Raw genomic sequence first — 23,204 nt, 5'->3', positions numbered from 1 at the left:
ATGTTAAGACTTACCAGCTGTTTCCTCCCACACAACCCATAGACAAAACTCCTGCATCTTTACATAACCCCACTCAGCATCCTGTACCGTCCTGTTCTGTCCCTTCACTGTCACAGAATACTATGGTAACTCCAACTTGAGCCTGGAGTCTACAGCCTAAACCAAGGCCTGCTGGAGTCTACAGCCTAAACCCTAAGCCAAGGCCTGCTGGAGTCTACAGCCTAAACCCTAAGCCAAGGCCTGTTGGAGTCTACAGCCTAAACCCTAAACCTGCTGGAGTCTACAACCTAAACCCTAAACCAAGGCCTGCTGGAGTCTACAGCCTAAGCCAAGGCCTGCTGGAGTCTACAGCCTAAACCCTAAGCCAAGGCCTGCTGGAGTCTACAGCCTAAACCCTAAGCCAAGGCCTGCTGGAGTCTACAGCCTAAACCCTAAACCAAGACCTGCTAGAGTCTACAGCCTAAACCCTAAACCAAGACCTGCTAGAGTCTACAGCCTAAACCCTAAACCAAGACCTGCTAGAGTCTACAGCCTAAACCCTAAACCAAGGCCTGCTAGAGTCTACAGCCTAAGCCAAGGCCTGCTGGAGCCTACAGCCTAAACCAAGGCCTGCTGGAGTCGACAACCTAAACAAGGCCTGCTGGAGTCTACAGCCTAAACAAGGCCTGCTGGAGTCTACAGCCTAAACAAGGCCTGCTGGAGTCTACAGCCTAAACAAGGTCTGCTGGAGTCGACAGCCTAAACAAGGCCTGCTGGAGTCTACAGCCTAAACAAGGCCTGCTGGAGTCGACAGCCTAAACAAGGCCTGCTGGAGTCTACAGCCTAAACAAGGCCTGCTGGTGTCTACAGCCTAAACAAGGCCTGCTGGAGTCTACAGCCTAAACAAGGCCTGCTGGAGTCTACAGCCTAAACAAGGCCTGCTGGAGTCTACAGCCTAAACAAGGCCTGCTGGAGTCTACAGCCTAAACAAGGCCTGCTGGAGTCTACAGCCTAAACAAGGCCTGCTGGAGTCTACAGCCTAAACAAGGCCTGCTGGAGTCTACAGCCTAAACAAAGCCTGCTGGAGTCTACAGCCTAAACAAAGCCTGCTGGAGTCTACAGCCTAAACAAGGCCTGCTGGAGTCTACAGCCTAAACAAGGCCTGCTGGAGTCTACAGCCTAAACAAGGCCTGCTGGAGTCTACAGCCTAAACAAGGCCTGCTGGAGTCTACAGCCTAAACAAGGCCTGCTGGAGTCTACAGCCTAAACAAGGTCTGCTGGAGTCTACAGCCTAAACAAGGCCTGCTGGAGTCTACAGCCTAAACAAGGCCTGCTGGAGTCTACAGCCTAAACCCTAAACCAAGGCCTGCTGGAGTCTACAGCCTAAACCCTAAACCAAAGCCTGCTGGAGTCTACAGCCTAAACAAGGCCTGCTGGAGTCTACAGCCTAAACAAGGCCTGCTGGAGTCTACAGCCTAAACAAGGCCTGCTGGAGTCTACAGCCTAAACAAAGCCTGCTGGAGTCTACAGCCTAAACAAGGCCTGCTGGAGTCTACAGCCTAAACAAGGCCTGCTGGAGTCTACAGCCTAAACAAGGCCTGCTGGAGTCTACAGCCTAAACAAGGCCTGCTGGAGTCTACAGCCTAAACAAGGTCTGCTGGAGTCTACAGCCTAAACAAGGCCTGCTGGAGTCTACAGCCTAAACAAGGCCTGCTGGAGTCTACAGCCTAAACCCTAAGCCAAGGCCTGCTGGAGTCTACAGCCTAAACAAGGCCTGCTGGAGTCTACAGCCTAAACAAGGCCTGCTGGAGTCTACAGCCTAAACCCTAAACCAAGGCCTGCTAGAGTCTACAGCCTAAGCCAAGGCCTGCTGGAGTCTACAGCCTAAACCCTAAGCCAAGGCCTGCTGGAGTCTACAGCCTAAACCCTAAGCCAAGGCCTGCTGGAGTCTACAGCCTAAGCCAAGGCCTGCTGGAGTCTACAGCCTAAGCCAAGGCCTGCTGGAGTCGACAACCTAAACAAGGCCTGCTAGAGTCGACAACCTAAACAAGGCCTGCTGGAGTCTACAGCCTAAACAAGGCCTGCTGGAGTCTACAGCCTAAACAAGGCCTGCTGGAGTCGACAGCCTAAACAAGGCCTGCTGGAGTCTACAGCCTAAACAAGGCCTGCTGGAGTCTACAGCCTAAACAAGGCCTGCTGGAGTCTACAGCCTAAACAAGGCCTGCTGGAGTCTACAGCCTAAACAAGGCCTGCTGGAGTCTACAGCCTAAACAAGGCCTGCTGGAGTCTACAGCCTAAACAAGGCCTGCTGGAGTCTACAGCCTAAACAAGGCCTGCTGGAGTCTACAGCCTAAACAAGGCCTGCTGGAGTCTACAGCCTAAAAAAGGCCTGCTGGAGTCTACAGCCTAAACAAGGCCTGCTGGAGTCTACAGCCTAAACAAGGCCTGCTGGAGTCTACAGCCTAAACAAGGCCTGCTGGAGTCTACAGCCTAAACAAAGCCTGCTGGAGTCTACAGCCTAAACAAAGCCTGCTGGAGTCTACAGCCTAAACAAGGCCTGCTGGAGTCTACAGCCTAAACAAGGCCTGCTGGAGTCTACAGCCTAAACAAGGCCTGCTGGAGTCTACAGCCTAAACAAGGCCTGCTGGAGTCTACAGCCTAAACAAGGCCTGCTGGAGTCTACAGCCTAAACAAGGTCTGCTGGAGTCTACAGCCTAAACAAGGCCTGCTGGAGTCTACAGCCTAAACAAGGCCTGCTGGAGTCTACAGCCTAAACAAGGCCTGCTGGAGTCTACAGCCTAAACCCTAAACCAAGGCCTGCTGGAGTCTACAGCCTAAACCCTAAACCAAAGCCTGCTGGAGTCTACAGCCTAAACAAGGCCTGCTGGAGTCTACAGCCTAAACAAGGCCTGCTGGAGTCTACAGCCTAAACAAGGCCTGCTGGAGTCTACAGCCTAAACAAGGCCTGCTGGAGTCTACAGCCTAAACCCTAAACCAAGGCCTGCTAGAGTCTACAGCCTAAGCCAAGGCCTGCTGGAGTCTACAGCCTAAACCCTAAGCCAAGGCCTGCTGGAGTCTACAGCCTAAACCCTAAGCCAAGGCCTGCTGGAGTCTACAGCCTAAGCCAAGGCCTGCTGGAGTCTACAGCCTAAGCCAAGGCCTGCTGGAGTCTACAGCCTAAGCCAAGGCCTGCTGGAGTCGACAACCTAAACAAGGCCTGCTAGAGTCGACAACCTAAACAAGGCCTGCTGGAGTCTACAGCCTAAACAAGGCCTGCTGGAGTCTACAGCCTAAACAAGGCCTGCTGGAGTCGACAGCCTAAACAAGGCCTGCTGGAGTCTACAGCCTAAACAAGGCCTGCTGGAGTCTACAGCCTAAACAAGGCCTGCTGGAGTCGACAGCCTAAACAAGGCCTGCTGGAGTCTACAGCCTAAACAAGGCCTGCTGGAGTCTACAGCCTAAACAAGGCCTGCTGGAGTCTACAGCCTAAACAAGGCCTGCTGGAGTCTACAGCCTAAACAAGGCCTGCTGGAGTCTACAGCCTAAAAAAGGCCTGCTGGAGTCTACAGCCTAAACAAGGCCTGCTGGAGTCTACAGCCTAAACAAGGCCTGCTGGAGTCTACAGCCTAAACAAGGCCTGCTGGAGTCTACAGCCTAAACAAGGCCTGCTGGAGTCGACAACCTAAACAAGGCCTGCTGGAGTCGACAGCCTAAACAAGGCCTGCTGGAGTCTACAGCCTAAACAAGGCCTGCTGGAGTCTACAGCCTAAACAAGGCCTGCTGGAGTCTACAGCCTAAACAAGGTCTGCTGGAGTCTACAGCCTAAACAAGGCCTGCTGGAGTCTACAGCCTAAACAAGGCCTGCTGGAGTCTACAGCCTAAACAAGGCCTGCTGGAGTCTACAGCCTAAACCCTAAACCAATGCCTGCTGGAGTCTACAGCCTAAACCCTAAACCAAGGCCTGCTGGAGTCTACAGCCTAAACAAGGCCTGCTGGAGTCTACAGCCTAAACAAGGCCTGCTGGAGTCTACAGCCTAAACAAGGCCTGCTGGAGTCTACAGCCTAAACAAGGCCTGCTGGAGTCGACAACCTAAACAAGGCCTGCTGGAGCAGATGAAATATGGATCTAGACACCATCTAATAACATGGACAGTGTGGTGTGACACTATCGTGCCGTGGTCAGTTTATTAGCTCCAGTGAGACACCATTATGTGTGTGTGTGTGTGTGTTGTCCTCATCCTACAGCGGACTAGGACTGGGTTACCATGGTAAAATGACAGATAAAGTATTTACTGTAGTTCAGAAAATGAGTGACTATAGCAGGTCAGAGTTGGAAGAAACAATACAGAAATAATTCAGTTTATTGACACTTTTTTTGGGGGGGGGGGGGGGTTACAAGACGATCATTTCAGTTCCATGGTTTAACAAGTTTTATAACAATATATTCAATGTATCCAAACAGTATCTGTTTTATACATAATTAAAATGTTAATTCTCCACATAAGCAGTCCATAAGGAAGTCTGTGTGTATATAATTAGTCTATATGGCAGGCCAGTGGTCTGAAACTGGCAGTCTCCATTGTCCCTCGCAGTGCTGTGTGTATATAATTAGTCTATATGGCAGGCCAGTGGTCTGAAACTGGCAGTCTCCATTGTCCCTCGCAGTGCTGTGTGTATATAATTAGTCTATATGGCAGGCCAGTGGTCTGAAACTGGCAGTCTCCATTGTCCCTCGCAGTGCTGTGTGTATATAATTAGTCTATATGGCAGGCCAGTGGTCTGAAACTGACAGTCTCCATTGTCCCTCGCAGTGCTGTGTGTATATAATTACTCTATATGGCAAGCCAGTGGTCTGAAACTGGCAGTTGGACTGGTCAGTCTCCATTGTCCCTCGCAGTGCTGTGTGTATATAATTACTCTATATGGCAGGCCAGTGGTCTGAAACTGTCAGCTGGACTGGTCAGTCTCCATTGTCCCTCGCAGTGCTGTGTGTATATAATTACTCTATATGGCAGGCCAGTGGTCTGAAACTGGCAGTTGGACTGGTCAGTCTCCATTGTCCCTCGCAGTGCTGTGTGTTTATGTAGATCTGTGGTCTCCATACCTTGTTTGTGTGTGTGTGTCTAGACTGCCTTCAACAGCCTGTCATTACAGTGTGGCCTGCCAGTGCCCTCTGGCCACGGACGTAGACTCCAGCTCTCCACAAACTGACCCTAGATCTGCCTGTCAGCTGCTACTCCACCCTACAGCTGACCACAACAACCACTGACCCTTAGTTAGCCCTTATAATAGGACCCCAGCCAGACCACCTGGGTTCAAAGACTATTTGAAATCTTTAACATACTTTCAGCGTTTGCTTTAGTCTTCCTGGAGATGTAAATTGCCCCCAGGCAAGCGCTGTCAAGCACAGATAAGGTATTTGCAATGATTTCAAATAGTGTTTGAACCCAGCTCTGACCCCCACTCCCAGCCCATCTTCTGTCCCTGTGTCTGGTCCCTAGTCTGTTTTAGTCAGTAGTACCACAGCCCAACAGAGTTAGGGAAGTAGGTTAGTTAGTAAAAGCTCTAACGTAACCACGTACTTGATGCCGTTTCCGTCGGCGACCGTTGCTCGGCGATGGACATGGTCGACACCTTCCTGGGCGGGTGTTCGCCGTGGGCCGCCGTAACCGTGGCCGTAGCCTTGGAGGACCAGGAGGGTCTGGAACCCTCCCCTCCTCCATCTCCCTTCACATCAGGGAAGTCTGAGTGCAGAGGATTGGTGAAGCTCAGAGCAGTCCTGACAGGGGTGGAGGTGGAGGAGTGGGGCTGGGAAGAGGTCAGATTGGAGGTGGGGGCGCTCTCTGACCCAGCCACCAGGGCTGGAGGTGTGGGGGCTTTCTCTGGGCTGATCCAGCCTGCCTGACCACCCTTCTCCCCCTTAAGGGGCAGGTGGTTGGGGCGGGAGGGGAGGGGTCCGAAGGCGCCCTGGTGCGTCATGTTGGGGGGCCCCCCGTCGGCCCCTGAGTCCTCAGAAAGAGAGGAACTGGAGGTGTTGGACCGGGCCTTGAAGGCAAGGGATCTTTGCAGCCTGCTGTTACCATCGAAGCTCTTAGGACCCTCCTGTAACGGAACCTTCTGTATCTCAATACTCAGCTTCCTCTCTAGACGCACTGCCCCATCCACTGGGGAGGGGGAGGAGGGAGAGGGGGCCTGGGCAGGGGGGCCTCCTGAGGGGACACTGTCCAACGATGTCTTGTTATAGTTGTCCTTCAGGTCAGGGGACTGTTGGGCTTGTTGGGCTTTCTGGGGCTGCTGCTGCTGCTGTTGTTGTTGTTGTTGTTGTTGTGCAGAGGCCAGGACGTGGATGACCGGCTTGGGGTGGTAGCGGTCGTTGTCCTGACGTACGTTGGTGACGGTGGGGAAGGCAGAGGGGGGAGACGGGGTCAGGATGGGAGGAACCGGGCGAGGCTCTGGGGGCTGAAGGATCTCCTCTTTCACGTCCCCTTCCAACTGACTGCTGAGAGGGGGGGGGGGAGGAGAGAGAGAGAGGAGGAAGAGAGAGAGAGAGAGGAGGAGAGAGAGGAGAGAGGGGGACGGGGAACGCAAGAGGATGGTGAGGGGAGGAGAGAGAGAGGAGGAGAGAGAAAGAGAGAGAGGAGAAAGGAGGAGAGAGAGAGAGAGAGGAGAGAGAGAGAGGGGGGAGGGAACGCAAGAGGATGGCGAGGGGGGGAGAGAGAGAGAGGAGAGAGAGAGAGGGGGGGAGGGATCGCAAGAGGATGGCGAGGGGGGAGAGAGAGGAGGAGAGAGAGAGAGGGAGGAGGAGAGAGAAGGGAGAGAGAGGGGAGAGAGGGGGGGGGGGGACGCAAGAGGATGGCGAGGGGGGGGGGGGGGAGAAAATGGGAGAGAGAAATTAAGACAGCGATAGCAATTCAAACTTTAAATTTATGCTAAAATTCTACCACTAGATGGCAGACGTCAACGTACACTACAATGTATCTACATCAAACACAACTTCTCCAAACGTACATAATATCATGGATTTACCACAGTAATCTACCTGAAATACATCAGAACATAAGAGCAGATCATCCAATACAATGTATGTAACACAGTCACCCAGTGCACACAGGGGGTAACACAGTCACCCAGTGAACACAGGGGGTAACACAGTCACCCAGTGAACACAGGGGGTAACACAGTCACCCAGTGAACACAGGGGGTAACACAGTCACCCAGTGAACACAGGGGGTAACACAGTCACCCAGTGAACACAGGGGGTAACACAGTCACCCAGTGAACACAAGGGGTAACACAGTCACCCAGTGAACACAGGGGGTAACACAGTCACCCAGTGAACACAGGGGGTAACACAGTCACCCAGTGAACACAGGGGTAATACCACGGTAGACCTCTAATGTGACATAACACAGTGGAATCTGGCTGAATGGAACTCAGATCAGTCGACCAGCCTTTCTTTCCAGGAAACTGAGGTTGTCTGCTAGAGTGGGTGACATGGTAACCACGGTAACCACAGGGGGATGGAACATTCAGCTCTTCAGAAAGGTGTGTGAACTGTTAAGTTCCATCTCCTGAACTCTCACACTTTCAGCAGGATGTGGACATGTGCCAAATAAAGATCACATGATGACAAACGCAGGTTAATGCCCTGCACATGACTGAGCAGCACACACACACTAGGAGCACAGCCAGTGTGTTCTCAGAGAGACTACAGTCAGCTGGCTAGGAGTACAGTCAGCTGGCTAGGAGTACAGTCAGCTGGCTAGGAGTACAGTCAGCTGGCTAGGAGCACAGTCAACTAGGAGTACAGTCAGTGTGTTCTCAGAGAGACTACAGTCAGCTGGCTAGGAGCACAGTCAGCTGGCTAGGAGCACAGTCAGTTGGCTAGGAGTACAGTCAGCTGGCTAGGAGCACAGTCAACTGGCTAGGAGCACAGTCAGTTGGCTAGGAGCACAGTCAGTGTGTTCTCAGAGAGACTACAGTCAGCTGGCTAGGAGTACAGTCAGCTGGCTAGGAGCACAGTCAGCTGGCTAGGAGCACAGTCAGCTGGCTAGGAGCACAGTCAGTGTGTTCTCAGAGAGACTACAGTCAGCTGGCTAGGAGCACAGTCAGCTGGCTAGGAGCACAGTCAGTTGGCTAGGAGCACAGTCAGTGTGTTCTCAGAGAGACTACAGTCAGCTGGCTAGGAGTACAGTCAGCTGGCTAGGAGCACAGTCAGCTGGCTAGGAGCACAGTCAGCTGGCTAGGAGTACACTAGGAGCACAGTCAGCTGGCTAGGAGTACAGTCAGCTGGCTAGCAGTACACTAGGAGCACAGTCAGCTGGCTAGGAGTACAGTCAGCTGGCTAGCAGTACAGTCAGCTGGCTAGGAGTACACTAGGAGCACAGTCAGCTGGCTAGGAGTACACTAGGAGCACAGTCAGCTGGCTAGGAGTACAGTCAGCTGGCTAGGAGTACAGTCAGTGTGTTCTCAGAGAGACTACAGTCAGCTGGCTAGGAGCACAGTCAGCTGGCTAGGAGCACAGTCAGCTGGCTAGGAGCACAGTCAGCTGGCTAGGAGCACAGTCAGCTGGCTAGGAGCACAGTCAGCTGGCTAGGAGCACAGTCAGCTGGCTAGGAGCACAGTCAGCTGGCTAGGAGTACAGTCAGTGTGTTCTTAGAGAGACTACAGTCAGAGAGCTCAGCAGGAGGCTGAGATGTGGTTCCACATCAGACAAACCGCAGGCTAGAACACAAACCAGGGCTGAGTATATACAGTGTTGTTGAATACATGATGAAGTCACTGTACTGTACCTGCGTACGCGGGGTGGTTTGGGGGGCGGTGTGTCCCATCGCTCCTCGTCTGAGTGGTGTCCAGCTTTCTCTGGGCTGAGCCCATCGTCCTGAGGAGGAGAAGAAACAGAGGGATGAAGAAAATAAGAAAATAAAAACTTTAGCTAATGTACCGTTTATCATTTGGGTCTGTCTGCACTGGTTCTAATAACAGCAAGGCAACATGGTTTCCAGTCCTGTTCGTATCATCACTGGGGTTTCCTATACATGGTCCCAGGGGCTGGCTGAACAGTAGGCGTGTGTGCAGCGTCCAAACCTATATCGAACACGATGAGGTAAGGAGGTCAGCTCAGGTCACCCTGGTCATGTGTGCCAGTGTGTGTGGTGTGTGTGGCTATTGGTCCTGCCATTGCCCCAGTCTTCTGTTCCTAAATAGGGAGATTACACTGGGTAGTCTGTGTCCAAACAGTGTTTATGTGTAAAAGCATTTGTTGCTAAACATAGCCAACAGTGGGACTATAGATGTGCCTGTATAGACATGATTACAGTACACAGAATACACACTAGAGGTCGACCGATTAATCGGAATGGCCGATTAATTAGGGCCGATTTCCAGTTTTCATAACAAATCGGAAATCGGTATTTTTGGGCACCGATTTTTATTCATTTAAAATTGTACACCTTTATTTAACTAGGCAAGTCAGTTAAGAACACATTCTTATTTACAATGACGGCCTAGGAACGTTCTGCCTCGACAGATTTTTACCATGTCAGCTCGGGGGATAAAATCTTGCACCCTTTACAGTTATAACTAGTCCAACGCTCTAACCACCTGCCTCTCTTTGCACTCCACGAGGAGACTGCCTGTTACGCGAATGCAGCAAGCCAGGGTAAGTTGCTAGCTAGCATTAAACTTATCTTATAAAAAACAATCAACGACTGTCGTTGCTCCAATGTGTTCCTAACCATAACAAGCAATGCCTTTCTTAAAATCAATACACAAGTATGTATTTCTAAACCTGCCTATTTAGCTCAAAGAAATCCAGGTTAGCAGAGGTGAACCAGGTGAAGTTGTGTCACTTCTCGTGTTCATTGCACAGAGAGTCAGGGTATATGAAACAGTTTGGGCCACCTGGCTCTTTGCGAACTAATATGACATAACATTGAAGGTTGTGCAATGTAACAGGAATATTTAGACTCATGGATGCCACCCGTTAGATAGAATACAGAACGGAATAAACATTTTGTTTTCGAGGTGATAGTTTCCTGATTTTTTCCGGATTTGACCTAAGGCTCGTATTTCTGTGTGTTTATTATAGTTAAGTCTATGATTTGATATTTGATAGAGCAGTCTGACTGAGGGCTGGTAGGCAGCAGCAGGCTCGTAATAGTCAAAGGTATATGGTTTAGAGAGAAATAGTCGACGCGTTATAATTCCTGTAATAACTTGCGTCTGAACTTGAAAGGGGTTCCTTCGTTATTTTACCGTTCATGTCTTCCATAGAGAATGTCTTCATCTGCTTCAGGTTTAAACCACCTCTGTTCATGTCTTCCATAGAGAATGTCTTCATCTACTTCAGATAAGGTCTGTGTTTCGTTCAGGTTTAAACCGCCTCTGCGTTTTGGTACCCGTGTAAATCTCACTAGGATAAGGTAACGTGTGTCTAAATATTTTCATAAATCCACTCTTCAAAATCTTGGCTTATATTTAGCCAATATTGATCAGAGTTACCTTGTCCTATGGATATCTACACAGTTATAAAATTGACACGGTGGTGTAAGCCTACACGAAACACAGACCTAATTTTAAGTGAATCTAAAAATATCCTATGGAATAAATGAACGAAGGAACCGCTTTTCAGATTTTGCTAGAAGGTGTCACGGGAATTATGACTCGCACTTTGGTAGTCAATTCTTACCATGTCCATTATTAAAATAGGATTTCCTGCATATAGAAATGACAGTTTTTGTTTTCAACATTCATCACAGGTAACTATTATAGTAATATACTATTATACTATTACTAGTATTTGTCTCCTAGGCAGACTCTTCAGTATCATTGTCACTTCAGAGCTGTGTGTGTGTTTTACAGATGGCAGAGAAAAGCAGAGCACCAGTGTGGGACTATTACATGGAATTGGCACCAGGAAAAGCAAGGTGTCTTATTTGTGATAAAGATGTAAGCATGGGGTCAGCAATGGCTAAATCAAAACATACCACCAACCAGGTGGAATCACCTTAAGAACACCCATCCAAAAGCCCATATGTATTATATTAAGTTAAAATAAAAGTGTTCATTGTTCATTCAGTATTGTTGCAATTGTCATTATTACAAAAATGTGTATGTGTATATATATCACAACTATCATGGTTCAAATATACCAAGACAGGCGTGAAGAGGGCACGACAAAACCTTATCCCCCCTCAGGAAACTGGAAAGATTTGGCATGGGCCCCCAGATCCTCAAAAGGTTCTACAGCTGCACCATCGAGAGCATCCTGACCAGTTGCATCACCGCCTGGTATGGCAACTGCTCGGCATCTGACCTACAGTGGGTTGTGTGAACGGCCCAGTACATCCAGGACCTATTTAATAGGCGGTGTCAGAGGAAAGACTCCAGAGGAGAGACTCCAGTCACCCAAATTATAGACTGTTTTCTCTGCTACCGCACGGCAAGCGGTACCGGAGTCTAGGACCAAAAGGCTCCTCAACAGCTTCTACCCCCAAGCCATTAGACTGCTGAACAACTCATAAAAATCACCACCGGACAATTTATATTGACCCCCCCCCCCCTTGTACACTGCTGCTACTCACTGTTTGTTTGTTACCTATACATAGCCCCTTCACCCCCACCTACATGAACAGATTACCTCAACTAGCCTGTAACCCTGCACACTGACTCAGTACCGGTTCCCCCTGTATATAACCTCCACACTGACTCAGTACCGGTTCCCCCTGTATATAACCTCCACACTGACTCAGTACCGGTTCCCCCTGTATATAGCCTCCACACTGACTCAGTACCGGTTCCCCCTGTATATAGCCTCCACACTGACTCAGTACCGGTTCCCCCTGTAGATAGCCTCCACACTGACTCAGTACCGGTTCCCCCTGTATATAACCTCCACACTGACTCAGTACCGGTTCCCCCTGTATATAACCTCCACACTGACTCAGTACCGGTTCCCCCTGTATAGAGCCTCGTTATTGTTATTCTTATTGTGTTACTTTTTATTTTAGCCTACTTGGTAAATATTTTCTTCTTCTTGAACTGCACTGTTGGTTAAAGGCTTGTAAGTCAGCATTTCAACAGTAAAGTCTACACTGTTGGTTAAGGGCTTGTAAGTCAGCATTTCACAGTAAAGTCTACACTGTTGGTTAAGGGCTTGTAAGTCAGCATTTCACAGTAAAGTCTACACTGTTGGTTAAGGGCTTGTATTCAGCATTTCACAGTAAAGTCTACACTGTTGGTTAAGGGCTTGTATTCAGTATTTCACAGTAAAGTCTACACTGTTGGTTAAGGGCTTGTATTCAGCATTTCAACAGTAAAGTCTACACTGTTGGTTAAGGGCTTGTAAGTCAGCATTTCAACAGTAAAGTCTACACTGTTGGTTAAGGGCTTGTATTCAGCATTTCAACAGTAAAGTCTACACTGTTGGTTAAGGGCTTGTAAGTCAGCATTTCAACAGTAAAGTCTACACTGTTGGTTAAGGGCTTGTAAGTCAGCATTTCAACAGTAAAGTCTACACTGTTGGTTAAGGGCTTGTAAGTCAGCATTTCAACAGTAAAGTCTACACTGTTGGTTAAGGGCTTGTATTCAGCATTTCAACAGTAAAGTCTACACTGTTGGTTAAGGGCTTGTAAGTCAGCATTTCACAGTAAAGTCTACACTGTTGGTTAAGGGCTTGTAAGTAAGCATTTCAACAGTAAAGTCTACACTGTTGGTTAAGGGCTTGTAAGAAAGCATTTCACGGTAAAGTCTTCACTTGTTGTATTCAGCATTTCACGGTAAAGTCTACACTTGTTGTATTCAGCATTTCACGGTAAAGTCTACACTTGTTGTATTCAGCATTTCACGGTAAAGTCTACACTTGTTGTATTCAGCATTTCACGGTAAAGTCTACACTTGTTGTATTCAGCATTTCACGGTAAAGTCTACACTTGTTGTATTCAGCATTTCACGGTAAAGTCTACACTTGTTGTATTCAGCATTTCACGGTAAAGTCTACACTTGTTGTATTCAGCATTTCACGGTAAAGTCTACACTTGTTGTATTCAGCATTTCACGGTAAAGTCTACACTTGTTGTATTCAGCATTTCACGGTAAAGTCTACACTTGTTGTATTCAGCATTTCACGGTAAAGTCTACACTTGTTGTATTCAGCATTTCACGGTAAAGTCTACACTTGTTGTATTCAGCATTTCACGGTAAAGTCTACACTTGTTGTATTCAGCATTTCACGGTAAAGTCTACACCTGTTGTATTCAGCATTTCACGGTAAAGTCTACACTTGTTGTATTCAGCATTTCACGGTAAAGTCTACACTTGTTGTATTCAGCATTTCACGGTAAAGTCTACACTTGTTGTATTCAGCATTTCACGGTAAAGTCTACACTTGTTGTATTCAGCATTTCACGGTAAAGTCTACACTTGTTGTATTCAGCATTTCACGGTAAAGTCTACACCTGTTGTATTCAGCATTTCACGGTAAAGTCTACACTTGTTGTATTCAGCATTTCACGGTAAAGTCTACACTTGTTGTATTCAGCATTTCACGGTAAAGTCTACACTTGTTGTATTCAGCATTTCACGGTAAAGTCTACACCTGTTGTATTCGGCGCAGCTGGCAAATACATTTTGATTTGATTTATCGTGTGACAGTCAGTTTTCTTTCTCTCGCTTGGCCTCTGTTCGTCATCGTGGAGTAACATCCTGTCTTTCTTTAGCTTCGCACACGTCCTCTCTGTGTGTGTGTGTGTTTGTCTGTGTGTGTCTGTGTGTGTGTCTGTGTGTGTGTGTGTGTGTGTGTGTGTGAGAGAGAGTAGTCAGTGGCTGTGTGATACAGTAATTCAATCCCAGCCAGAGTGAAAGTGTGTGTCTGTGTGTTCTGCCAGACAGATGTTCTGTAGGGAAGAAGAGAGAGGAAGAGAGGACCTAATTAAAGCAAATGGGTAGGGTCTCTCCCTCCCTCTTCATTCTATTCCTTCTTTCCCTAACCCTCTTGCTCCTTCCTTCTTTCCCCAGACTCCCTCGACAGGCTGCTGTGATAGCAGGAAGAGAGGAAGAGAGCAACACAGACAGTTCTGCCACACCTTGAGGCCAGTCAAATTCTTAGAACACAGGTCTGTCTGTCTGTCTGTCTGTCTGTCTTTGCAGAACTCTCTGACCAGCCCATCTGCTCAGTGAATCAGTTTAGAAGCTCTTATTGTTGTGAGTTAATAACATTTCCTGGAGACAAAAAGTACAGTGTGTTTAAGAGGGAGAAAGTGTGTGTGTGTGTGTGTGTGTGTGTGTGTGTGTGTGTGTGTGTGTGTGTGAGAGAGAGGAAGGGAGGGATTGTGTGTGTGTCCAGTGTGTTTGATTGCAGAGAGCGGGGGGAATGGGGCAACATGGGCAGCCATTCTGTTTCTGAGAAGGAATTTGGAACCTGAAGCACTTCAGAGGAGACAGACATGTCTTAGTGTTGTGGGGGAGTGAGTGTGATGGGGTGTTGTGAGATGGGGAAGAAGAAACAGAATATTGTCTAGTTCGAGCGGTGACGCCATCTAGGTAGAGATGTCAAGTATTTGGGAGGTATTGGGGTTGTGCGAGGTAGAAATGTAATGTTATACATGGTGCAGTAATGTAATGTTATATGTGGTGGTGCTGTAATGTAATGTTATACGTGGTGGTGCTGTAATGTAATGTTATACGTGGTGGTGCTGTAATGTAATGTTATACGTGGTGGTGCTGTAATGTTATACGTGGTGGTGCAGTAATGTTATACGTGGTGGTGCTGTAATGTAATGTTATACGTGGTGGTACTGTAATGTAATGTTATACGTGGTGGTGCTGTAATGTTATACGTGGTGGTGCTGTAATGTTATACGTGGTGGTGCTGTAATGTTATACGTGGTGGTGCTGTAATGTTATACGTGGTGGTGCTGTAATGTTATACGTGGTGGTGCTGTAATGTTATACGTGGTGGTGCTGTAATGTTATACGTGGTGGTGCTGTAATGTTATATGTGGTGGTGCTGTAATGTTATACGTGGTGGTGCTGTAATGTAATGTTATACGTGGTGGTGCAGTAATGTTATATGTGGTGGTACTGTAATGTAATACGTGGTGGTGCAGTAATGTAATGTTATACGTGGTGGTGCAGTAATGTAATGTTATACGTGGTGGTGCTGTAATGTAATGTTATACGCGGTGGTGCTGTAATGTAATGTTATACGCGGTGGTGCTGTAATGTTATACGCGGTGGTGCTGTAATGTTATACGCGGTGGTGCTGTAATGTTATACGCGGTGGTGCTGTAATGTTATACGCGGTGGTGCTGTAATGTTATACGCGGTGGTGCTGTAATGTTATACGCGGTGGTGCTGTAATGTTATACGTGGTGGTGCTGTAATGTTATACGTGGTGGTGCTGTAATGTTATACGTGGTGGTGCTGTAATGTTATACGTGGTGGTGCTGTAATGTTATACGCGGTGGTGCTGTAATGTTATACGCGGTGGTGCTGTAATGTTATACGCGGTGGTGCTGTAATGTTATACGTGGTGGTGCTGTAATGTTATACGTGGTGGTGCTGTAATGTTATACGTGGCGGTGCTGTAATGTTATATGTGGTGGTGCAGTAATGTTAGACGTGGTGGTGCTGTAATGTTATATGTGGTGGTGCTGTAATGTAATGTTATACGCGGTGGTGCTGTAATGTTATACGCGGTGGTGCTGTAATGTTATACGTGGTGGTGCTGTAATGTTATACGTGGTGGTGCTGTAATGTTATACGCGGTGGTGCTGTAATGTAATGTTATACGTGGTGGTGCTGTAATGTTATATGTGGTGGTGCTGTAATGTTATACGCGGTGGTGCTGTAATGTTATACGCGGTGGTGCTGTAATGTTATACGCGGTGGTGCTGTAATGTTATACGCGGTGGTGCTGTAATGTTATACGTGGTGGTGCTGTAATGTTATACGTGGTGGTGCTGTAATGTTATACGTGGTGGTGCTGTAATGTTATATGTGGTGGTGCAGTAATGTTAGACGTGGTGGTGCTGTAATGTTATACGTGGTGGTGCAGTAATGTAATGTTATACGCGGTGGTGCTGTAATGTTATACGTGGTGGTGCAGTAATGTAATGTTATACGCGGTGGTGCTGTAATGTTATACGTGGTGGTGCAGTAATGTAATGTTATACGTGGTGGTGCAGTAATGTAATACGTGGTGGTGCTGTAATGTTATACGTGGTGGTGCTGTAATGTTAGATGTGGTGGTGCTGTAATGTTATATGTGGTGGTGCAGTAATGTTATATGTGGTGGTGCAGTAATGTTATATGTGGTGGTGCAGTAATGTTATGTTATACGTGGTGGTGCAGTTATGTAATGTTATACGTGGTGGTGCTGTAATGTAATGTTATACGTGGTGGTGCAGTAATGTTATACGTGGTGGTGCAGTAATGTTATACGTGGTGGTGCTGTAATGTAATGTTATACGTGGTGGTGCTGTAATGTTATACGTGGTGGTGCTGTAATGTAATGTTATACGTGGTGGTGCTGTAATGTTATACGTGGTGGTGCTGTAATGTAATGTTATACGTGGTGGTGCTGTAATGTAATGTTATACGTGGTGGTGCTGTAATGTAATGTTATACGTGGTGGTGCTGTAATGTAATGTTATACGTGGTGGTGCTGTAATGTTATACGTGGTGGTGCTGTAATGTTATACGTGGTGGTGCTGTAATGTAATGTTATACGTGGTGGTGCTGTAATGTTATGCACGGTGGTGCTGTAATGTTATACGTGGTGGTGCTGTAATGTTATACGTGGTGGTGCTGTAATGTTATACGCGGTGGTGCTGTAATGTTATACGCGTTGGTGCTGTAATGTTATACGCGTTGGTGCTGTAATGTTATACGCGGTGGTGCTGTAATGTTATACGCGGTGGTGCTGTAATGTTATACGCGTTGGTGCTGTAATGTTATATGCGGTGGTGCTGTAATGTTATACGCGGTGGTGCTGTAATGTTATACGCGGTGGTGCTGTAATGTTATACGCGGTGGTGCTGTAATGTTATACGCGGTGGTGCTGTAATGTTATACGTGGTGGTGCTGTAATGTTATACGTGGTGGTGCTGTAATGTTATATGTGGTGGTGCTGTAATGTTATATGTGGTGGTGCTGTAATGTAATGTTATATGTGGTGGTGCAGTAATGTTAGACGTGGTGGTGCTGTAATGTTATACGTGGTGGTGCAGTAATGTAATGTTACACGTGGTGGTGCTGTAATGTTATACGTGGTGGTGCTGTAATGTTATACGTGGTGGTGCAGTAATGTAATGTTACACATGGTGGTGCTGTAATGTTATACGTGGTGATGCAGTAATGTTATACGCGGTGGTGCTGTAATGTTATATGTGGTGGTGCTGTAATGTAATGTTATATGTGGTGGTACTGTAATGTAATGTTATACGTGGTGGTGCAGTAATGTAATTTTATACGTGGTGGTGCTGTAATGTTAGACGTGGTGGTGCTGTAATGTTATACGTGGTGGTGCTGTAATGTTATACGTGGTGGTGCTGTAATGTTATATGTGGTGGTGCTGTAATGTTATACGTGGTGATGCAGTAATGTAATGTTATACGCGGTGGTGCTGTAATGTTATACGTGGTGGTGCAGTAATGTTATACGTGGTGGTGCAGTAATGTAATGTTATACGTGGTGGTGCAGTAATGTAATGTTATACGTGGTGGTGCTGTAATGTAATGTTATACGTGGTGGTGCTGTAATGTTATACGTGGTGGTGCTGTAATGTTATGTTATATGTGGTGGTGCTGTAATGTAATGTTATATGTTGTGTAGAGATATGCTCACCATGGCATTGTGGGGCTCTGAGGAGCTATAGTGGTGTGTGTGTGTGTGTGTGTGTGTGTGTGTGTGTGGGGGGGGGGGGGGTTAGTGTAGTGTGTGTGTGTGTGTGTGTGTGGGGGGTGGGGGGTTAGTATGTGTGTGTGGGGGGGGGGGGGGGGGGGGGGGGGGGTTAGTGTAGTGTTGGGGTAGTTCTCACCATGCATATCTGAGTTGGTGGGGCTCTGAGGAGCTGTAGTGCTGTGTGTTGGGGGGATGTGTAGTGGTAGTGTAGTATTAGGGTAGTGTAGTGTTAGGGTAGTGTAGTGTTAGGGTAGTGTAGTGTTAGGGTAGTGTAGGGATAGTTCTCACCATGCCACCATGGATCTCTGAGTTGGTGGGGCTCTCCAGGAGCTGCAGCTGTTTCTCAAAGAGCTGAGAGATGGCTCTGTGAACCAACTCATACTGTTCCTATAGGAGATGGAGAGGGGAGGGAGAGAGGGAAGGGAGAGAGGGGAGGGAGAGAAGGGACAGAAAGTAGACAGTGAGTCAACACAGAACACTTGTCTTCATATTAAAACCATAACAAGACCCAGATACTCAGTCCATATTCCCCTGAACCACAGCTACGAATTAGGGAAAATCAACATTCTTTCCTATGAAAAAGGTCAAGTTTTTGCTATGAGTCAGTGAGGTAATCTAGGTAACCACAGGCTGTTTTCCCCACAGACGTTCTAATGCCCACTGGGATTATACAGCAACGCAGAACACTATGAAGACAGCACTTATATACATATTAAACCATGGAGACACAGACACAGCAACACAGAACACTATGAAGACAGCACTTATATACATATTAAACCATGGAGACGCAGACACAGCAACACAGAACACTATGAAGACAGCACTTATATACATATTAAACCATGGAGACACAGCAACACAGCAACACAGAACACTGAAGACAGCACTTATATACATATTAAACCATGGAGACGCAGCAACACAGAACACTATAAAGACAGCACTTATATACATATTAAACCATGGAGACGCAGCAACACAGAACACTATGAAGACAGCACTTATATACATATTAAACCATGGAGACACAGACACAGCAACACAGAACACTATGAAGACAGCACTTATATACATATTAAACCATGGAGACACAGCAACACAGCAACACAGAACACTGAAGACAGCACTTATATACATATTAAACCATGGAGACACAGACACAGCAACACAGAACACTATGAAGACAGCACTTATATACATATTAAACCATGGTGACACAGCAACACAGAACACTATGAAGACAGCACTTATATACATATTAAACCATGGAGACACAGCAACACAGAACACTATGAAGACAGCACTTATATACATATTAAACCATGGAGACACAGACACAGCAACACAGAACACTATGAAGACAGCACTTATATACATATTAAACCATGGAGACACAGACACAACAACACAGAACACTATGAAGACAGCACTTATATACATATTAAACCATGGAGACACAGACACAGCAACACAGAACACTATGAAGACAGCACTTATATACATATTAAACCATGGAGACGCAGACACAGCAACACAGAACACTATGAAGACAGCACTTATATACATATTAAACCATGGAGACGCAGACACAGCAACACAGAACACTGAAGACAGCACTTATATACATATTAAACCATGGAGACACAGACACAGCAACACAGAACACTATGAAGACAGCACTTATATACATATTAAACCATGGAGACACAGACACAGCAACACAGAACACTATGAAGATTGACACACGGTAGACAAAGACTTCAGTGGTGTTTTTGTTCACATTCAGCTGAACGCCACATTACCTGGGTCTGAACAGCAGAACGCCACATTACCTTGGTCTGAACAGCAGAACGCCACATTACCTGGGTCTGAACAGCAGAACGCCACATTACCTTGGTCTGAACAGCTGAACGCCACATTATCTGGGTCTGAATGCCACATTACCTTGGTCTGAACAGCTGAATGCCACATTACCTTGGTCTGAACAGCAGAACGCCACATTACCTTGGTCTGAACAGCTGAACGCCACATTACCTGGGTCTGAACAGCTGAACGCCACATTATCTGGGTCTGAATGCCACATTATCTTGGTCTGAACAGCTGAACGCCACATTACCTGGGTCTGAATGCCACATTACCTTGGTCTGAACAGCTGAACGCCACATTATCTGGGTCTGAACAGCTGAACGCCACATTATCTGGGTCTGAATGCCACATTACCTTGGTCTGAACAGCTGAACGCCACATTACCTTGGTCTGAACAGCAGAATGCCTCTGTGTTCTCATCTCCTGAATCAGCCGGAACACGTTGAAGTCTTCTGGAATCTTCTACAAACCAACAAGAACAATACACTCAGTGGTCCATCTGTGCTCCAGGAAACAGCAAAGGCAACAATTTGAGTGTGTGTGTGTGTGTGTGTGTGTGTGTGTTTCATATTGTACGTACCCCAGCCTTTAGTAGGTTCCATGTGTAGTCTATAGCACAGATGGCGCCTGTCCTCCCACAGCCAGCACTGTCAACACACAACAACAATCAGAAAGAAACAGAATGCAACAGCCTAGAGACACACAGACTACATCTCACAGCTTCCATTAGGCTTGGTGGATTTACAGCCGGAACTAACATTCAGAGACTGTATGTTCTAAGCTATGGTATACAGTGAGGGGGGGGGGGGAGTATTTGATCCCCTGCTGATTTTGTACGTTTTCCCACTGACAAAGAAATGATCCGTCTATAATTTTAAATAGTGGTTTATTTGAACAGTGAGAGACAGAATAACAACAAAAATCCAGAAAAACACATGTCAAAAATGTTTTAAATTGATTTGCATTTTAATGAGGGAAATAAGTATTTGACCCCCTCTCAATCAGAAAGACTTCTGGCTCCCAGGTGTCTTTTATACAGGTAACGAGCTGAGATTAGGAGCACACTCTTAAAGGGAGTGCTCCTAATCTCAGTTTGTTACCTGTATAAGACACCTGTCCACAGAAGCAATCAATCAATCAGATTCCAAACTCTCCACCATGGCCAAGACCAAAGAGCTCTCCAAGGATGTCAGGGACAAGATTGTAGACCTACACAAGGCTGGAATGGGCTACAAGACCATCGCCAAGCAGCTTGGTGAGAAGGTGACAACAGTTGGTGCGATTATTCGCAAATGGAAGAAACACAAAAGAACTGTCAATCTCCCTCGGCCTGGGGCTCCATGCAAGATCTCACCTCGTGGAGTTGCAATGATCATGAGCACGGTAAGGAATCAGCCCAGAACTACACGGGAGGATCTTGTCAATGATCTCAAGGCAGCTGGGACCATAGTCACCAAGAAAACAATTGGTAACACACTATGCCGTGAAGGACTGAAATCCTGCAGCGCCCGCAAGGTCCCCCTGCTCAAGAAAGCACATATACATGCCCGTCTGAAGTTTGCCAATGAACATCTGAATGATTCAGAGGACAACTGGGTGAAAGTGTTGTGGTCAGATGAGACCAAAATGGAGCTCTTTGGCATTAACTCAACTCGCCGTGTTTGGAGGAGGAGGAATGCTGCCTATGACCCCAAGAACACCATCCCCACCGTCAAACATGGAGTTGGAAACATTATGTTTTGGGGGTGTTTTTCTGCTAAGGGGACAGGACAACTTCACTGCATCAAAGGGACGATGGACGGGGCCATGTACCGTCAAATCTTGGGTGAGAACCTCCTTTCCTCAGCCAGGGCATTGAAAATGGGTCTGGGATGGGTATTCCAGCATGACAATGACCCAAAACACACAGCCAAGGCAACAAAGGAGTGGCTCAAGAAGAAGCACATTAAGGTCCTGGAGTGGCCTAGCTCTCCAGACCTTAATCCCATAGAAAATCTGTGGAGGGAGCTGAAGGGTCGAGTTGCCAAACGTCAGCCTCAAAACCTTAATGACTTGGAGAAGATCTGCAAAGAGGAGTGGGACAAAATCCCTCCTGAGATGTGTACAAACCTGGTGGCCAACTACAAGAAACGTCTGACCTCTGATTGCCAACAAGGGTTTTGCCACCAAGTACTAAGTCATGTTTTGCAGAGGGGTCAAATACTTATTTTCCTCATTAAAATACAAACCAATTAAAACATTTTTGAAATGCTTTTTTCTGGATTTTTTTGTGGTTATTCTGTCTTTCACTGTTCAAATAAACCTACCATTAAAATTATAGACTGATAATTTCTTTGTCAGTGGGCAAACGTACAAAATCAGCAGGGGATCAAATACTTTTTCCCTTCACTGTATAAACTCAGCAAAAAAATAAACATCCCTTTTTCCAGGACCCTGTCTCTCAAAGATATTTGGATTTTTATGAATTAACTTCACAGATCTTAATTTTAAAGGGTTTAAACACTGTCTCCCTTACAATTAATGAACATGCACCTGTGGAACGGTCGTTAAGACACTAACAGCTTACAGACAGTAGGCCATTAAGGTCACAGTTATGAAAAATTAGGACACTAAAGAGGCCTTTCTACAGACTCTGGAAAAACCCCAAAAGAAAGATGCCCAGAGTCCCTACTCATCTGCGTGAACGTGCCTTAGGCATGCTGCAAGGAGGCACGAAGACTGCAGATATGGCCAGGGCAAAACATGGCCATGTCCGTACTGTGAGACGCCTAAGACAGCGCTACAGGGAGACAGGACGGACAGCTGATTGTCCTCGCAGTGGCAGACCACATGTAACAACACCTGCACAGGATCGATACATCCGAACATCACCCCTGCGGGACAGGTACAGGATGGCAACAACAACTGCTCGAGTTTCACTCAGAACGCACAACCCTCCATCAGTACTCAGACTGTCCGCAATAGGGTGAGAGAGGATGGACTGAGGGCTTGTAGGTCTGTTGTAAGGCAGGTCCTCACCAAACATCACCGGCAACAACGTCGCCTATGGGCACAAACTCACCGTCGCTGGACCAGACAGGACTGGCAAAAAGTGCTCTTCACTGACAAGTCGCGGTTTTGTCTCACCAGGGGTGATGGTCGGATTAACGTTTATCGTCGACTGAATGAGCGTTACACAGAGGCCTGTACTCTGGAGTGGGATCGATTTGGAGTTGGAGGGTCCGTCATGGTCTGGGGCGGTGTCACAGCATCATCGGACTGAGCTTGTTGTCATTGCAGGCAATCTCAACGCTGTGCGTTACAGGGAAGACATCCTCCTCCCTCATGTGGTACCCTTCCTGCAGGCTCATCCTGACATGACCCTCCAGCATGACAATGCCACCAGCCATACTGCTCGTTCTGTGCGTGATTTCATGCAAGACAGGAATGTCAGTGTTCTGCCATGGCCAGCG

General features: G+C 47.1%; 1 protein-coding gene across 8 annotated transcripts in view; it reads right to left on the bottom strand.

Annotated features, from left to right (window-relative positions):
- The window catches only part of LOC110515111 (tyrosine-protein phosphatase non-receptor type 12), a 104,494-nt gene that overhangs the window by 13,450 nt on the left and 67,840 nt on the right, over window positions 1-23,204 (bottom strand). For 4 of the 8 annotated variants that reach the window (XR_016493785.1, XM_090228723.1, XM_090228720.1 and 1 more), the window contains exons 9-13: window positions 20,333-20,399; window positions 20,137-20,214; window positions 18,172-18,270; window positions 8,772-8,860; window positions 5,562-6,478 (exon numbers count right to left, since the gene is read on the bottom strand). Coding sequence is in view for 6 of the 8 variants with exons in the window: in XM_090228723.1 (XP_090084849.1) it covers window positions 5,562-6,478; window positions 8,772-8,860; window positions 18,172-18,270; window positions 20,137-20,214; window positions 20,333-20,399 (1,250 nt within the window). In the remaining 2 variants the exon portion in view is untranslated. The remainder of the gene's footprint in view (window positions 1-5,561; window positions 6,479-8,771; window positions 8,861-18,171; window positions 18,271-20,136; window positions 20,215-20,332; window positions 20,400-23,204) is intronic. The other 4 variants (XR_016493786.1, XM_090228725.1, XM_090228721.1 and 1 more) reach the window with 1 other exon arrangement.

The sequence above is a fragment of the Oncorhynchus mykiss genome, unplaced genomic scaffold (genome assembly GCF_057628025.1).
Source record: "Oncorhynchus mykiss isolate SJ-2025 unplaced genomic scaffold, ASM5762802v1 scaffold96, whole genome shotgun sequence".
NCBI classification, from domain to species: Eukaryota; Metazoa; Chordata; class Actinopteri; order Salmoniformes; family Salmonidae; genus Oncorhynchus; species Oncorhynchus mykiss.
Note: the sequence above shows the minus strand (reverse complement) of the source record. Positions and strands in the feature narration are given on the sequence as shown.